At 32.9% G+C, this 4,428-nt stretch overlaps 1 protein-coding gene across 1 annotated transcript; it reads left to right on the top strand.

Annotated features, from left to right (window-relative positions):
- Positions 1-2,775: 2,775 nt before the first annotated feature.
- LOC125124191 (olfactory receptor 2L2-like) lies at positions 2,776-3,714 on the top strand. The gene has a single exon (XM_047774341.1). The coding sequence runs from the start codon at positions 2,776-2,778 to the stop codon at positions 3,712-3,714; it is 939 nt and encodes a 312-aa protein (XP_047630297.1).
- The last annotated feature ends 714 nt before the right edge of the window (positions 3,715-4,428 follow it).

Raw genomic sequence — 4,428 nt, 5'->3', positions numbered from 1 at the left:
TTTCTCCTATTTACCCATGTATTTTTACCAATATGTTTATCTTCTCATTCTTAATTACTAAATAGTAAGTACCATCTCTTGACTTTTACTTTGGCTACAGCGGTTGAGAACTTCCCCCTCTACACACAGCCAACTCCACCTCTTTTTCTCTTCCCCCATACTTTCATCATAGTTACATCCCACTTTATGTCTGTGGTGGCAAAGTTGAAAGCATTTATCCATCTGCTAGTATATTTTTCTAAAACATATTAATTATTGTAAAATCTGATATTTTAGTATTTCTATGTAAATAAGTTCTATTCATTATTGGTATTTTTCATCAAAAACACTTTTATATGTTCAAAATATCGTATATTTGTAGGTAATATTGACAATTTTCAAAAAATATTCTCAAAAAGACTTTTAGTAATTTCAAGAAAATCCCTTTCAAGAAAATATTTTTTATTTTATATTTCTTTGTTCCATTCATTCTGTTTGAATATGGTGTTTCATATATACCAGCACAAAAAATATTTTCTTTGATATTAGAAACTCTATTATTATTTTACAATATGCATTTCTAGGACTAAAAATAATTATATATTCCTTCTCATATTAATTATTGAAATCTCCCATACTTTGAGAATGTCAAATATTATTATTTTTGTGACTGTCCATTTATTTTAGTTCTGGTATATTCTTTTTCATAATGTCTTCCAAAGTTTCACTTAAGCTTTTTCTGTGGCATAATTATTAATTTTTTAGTTTGCTAGAACCTTCGATGCCTGACACATTTAAAAAACACATGTAATAATATTCATGTTGTAATATGTTAATGTATCAAACTTCTTTGAAGATGCAAGTCCTGTTTTATAAAATGCATTATTTTCCACAGTTTTCAGTCATTTTTAGCTCACTGTTTATGAGTATGTGTGAATGTATATTTGTGTGAGTGTATGTGTGCATCTTCCTTTTTCATGCTGCAGACTTTCTTAAAAGGCTGTTACGGTTTGTTTATATAAAAATATTTACAACTAAAACACTACATTCTTTTCAGAACTGAGTCACTTACAATTCTCTGGAGAATTTCTCTTCCCAAGTCCATGAAAAGTCTCCCAGGATGCAATTTTCTATTTTCTGTTTAAATGACTGAACATTCCTCTTTCCAAATTTCTTCATTTAAAGGCTTATCTATACTTACTATATCTTATGCTTATCTTCTCTGGATTAATTTACAGTTTATATGCTTTTTATATGATCATGATAGTTGGGCTTTAACAGAGGGAGATTATAAATATAAGTATTTAAATTTATACCCTAATCAAGAGTTGAAAACAAAACTTTAACTATAAGAAACTAAAAGGTATAAATTAAATGTGTAAGACAAAGCATCAGAAACCAATGCATATTGTATAAGTGTTAGAGAAATAGACATAAAACTTGTGCTATTTGGGAGAGTTTGTACAAAATTATAAGTCAAATTATAAATCAAAGCTGTGAGAGGTATAGTGTACAGATATACAGGCAAAGGCTCAATTTTAACTATATATTCAGAAATTCATTAAAGAGGCAGAAGAGAGTGATTTTCTTTTTTGTAAATGATACTTGAAAATAAGGATTCATTTTATTTTATTATATATATATAACATATATATATGCATTATATATTTTTATATATGCATATATACATATGCCCATATATGTGTGTGTATACACACACACACACACACACACACACCTGCAGCAGATGGAAGTTCCCAGGCCAGGGGTTGAATCGAAGCCATAGCTGCAACCTATGCGACAACTACAGCAACACCAGATCCTTTAACACACTTTACTGGGCTGGGGATTTAACTTTCATCTCCATAGCACCTAAGCCACTGCCTTTGGTTTCTTAACTCACTGTGGTGCTACACCAGGAAATCCAGGATTCATTTTAGATTTCATAAAAGATGAACCAGGTTAATACCTAACTTCAAGGAAGGTTGTTTTGACATTTCTGAGCAAAGAAAGCTAATAAAGAAAGATAGATTCTCAACATGAGCTGACAGGCTGCAGAATTTTAGAGTCAAACATGCATTAACATGATACTTTATAAGAAGAATTTATTTTGAAAGATAAGCTATTTGGTAATGGTAATAAACATTTATACATAATAGAATTCTATAATGTATGCATGAACACTGATGTCCTATGACTATATTTTGAAAATGATATTTGATTTTGATATTATGTAAATTTTTATAGGACAGTGAAACATACTTATCCTAATACTATCATAAAAATTTTTTATTATTTATTTATTTTGCTTTTTTAGGTCCATACCCATGGCATATTGTGGTTCCCATGCTAGAGGTCCAATCAGAGCTATAGCTGCCAGCCTACACCACACCACAGCAAGCCAGGTCAAATCTGCATCTGAGACCTACACCACAGCTCACTGCAACACCAGATCCTTAACCCACTGAGTGAGGCCAGGGATCAAACCTGAAACTTCATGGTTCTAGTCAGATTTGCTTTCACTGCACCATGATGGGAATGCCCATAATAATGTTTTTATAACTATAATAATTCTTGGAAAACTCTTGGGCTGAAAAATGTTTGCATATTTAAATTTTAAACCTTGGCTCAAAACCTAATGTTTATTTTTTAAAATGATAATTCAGTTCTCCATTTGAGTTGAATTTTTTAAAATAATACACAGTCTGACTAAAAAACAATTTAAAATGGCTTCTTATTTTAAACCTGACTGACTTACTCTGTGTCTGCCTTTAGGAAATATTGCATGAATGCCACATGGAAAATTATAATCAAACATCAACTGATTTTATCTTATTGGGGTTATTTCCCCCTTCAAGAATTGGCTTGTTTCTTTTTATTATCATTGTCCTCATTTTCCTAATGGCTCTATTTGGTAATGTCTCCATGATTCTTCTCATCCTTCTGGACATCCATCTTCACAAACCCATGTATTTTTTACTTAGTCAGCTATCCCTCATGGACCTGACATATATTTGCACTATTGTCCCCAAAATGGCCTCCAACTTTCTGTTTGGAAACAAATTTATCTCTTTCATTGGTTGTGGGGTTCAGAGTTTCTTCTTCTTGACTATAGCAGGTACAGAAGGATTGCTCTTGGCCTCTATGGCTTATGATCGTTATGTGGCCATTTGCTTTCCTCTTCACTACCCTATTAGAATCAGCAGAAAAGTGTGCATGTCTATGATAATGGGATCTTGGATAATGGGCTCTATCAACTCCTGTGCCCACACCACATATGCCCTCCATATCCCTTATTGCCAGACCAGGGCCATCAATCATTTCTTCTGTGATGTCCCAGCCATGTTGACTCTGGCCTGCATGGACACCTGGATCTATGAATACACAGTGTTTGTGAGCACCACTGTCTTCCTCTTGCTACCTTTCATTGGTATTGCATGTTCCTATGGTCATGTTCTCCTTGCTGTCTATCGCATGAACTCAGCAGAAGGGAAGAAGAAGGCCTACTCCACCTGCAGCACCCACCTCACTGTGGTTACTTTCTACTATGCACCCTTTGTTTACACTTATCTACGTCCCAGATCCTTAAGATCTCCAACAGAAGACAAGGCTTTGGCTGTCTTCTACACAATCCTGACCCCATTGCTCAACCCTATTATCTATAGCTTGAGAAATAAGGAGGTAATGGGGGCCTTGAGAAGAGTAATGCATAGAATCTACTCTGTGCAACTGTAGACAAAGTTTTTCTACAATTACCAGGAATTGCATATAAATCCATTCATCTGCATTCAGTAATTGAAATATTATTACATGCAAGGACTACAATTAATCTAAAGGAGAAGAAAATAATTCATTCATGTGGACAAAATTATCATTCATAAGTATATATGATACAGCTTATGTCATTATCTATATGAATGACCATGCATAGCATTATTATTTTTCTTTATGGTGTTTTTTTCCCATCAACATGAAATATTTATTTCTTTCTGAAATGTTGTCAAAGAAAAGATTTATTTGTCATGTATTTGAACATGGAAACTATCTGATGCTTCCATTCAGCATAACCCTTCTACTACTTTCAGTATGTTTTCCAATATATGTAAATGATGTTTTCTGTATATCTAGATCAAATTAAAGCCAGAAGACTTCTCATTCTTTTCATAGTAGACCTATAATTACTAAATAACTTTTATTCTTTCTTTCTAAATAGGAAAATTTCATTTCAGAGATTTAACTAAGATTCTTATCAAGTATAAGAATTCCTTATACCACTGTGAAAGGAAAATGATAGGTTTATATTTTTTAGGGTGGTGCATCCTCTGGAAGTGATTCAATATCAGGTACACCTGGGGATCAAGAATTAGGACCTGGAGCTGCCAACAGAGATCAAGGAAATTGTGAAGTTAATAATAGGACTGCTTTGTCAATATTGAGTTTAACTAATGC

The sequence above is a fragment of the Phacochoerus africanus genome, chromosome 4, assembly GCF_016906955.1.
Source record: "Phacochoerus africanus isolate WHEZ1 chromosome 4, ROS_Pafr_v1, whole genome shotgun sequence".
In the NCBI taxonomy this organism is placed as follows: domain Eukaryota; kingdom Metazoa; phylum Chordata; class Mammalia; order Artiodactyla; family Suidae; genus Phacochoerus; species Phacochoerus africanus.
Note: the sequence above shows the minus strand (reverse complement) of the source record. Positions and strands in the feature narration are given on the sequence as shown.

Bases quoted from the DNA above. Each gene is read 5' to 3' on its own strand.
- LOC125124191 (XM_047774341.1), top strand. From the start codon at position 2,776: ATGGAAAATTATAATCAAACATCAACTGATTTTATCTTATTGGGGTTA.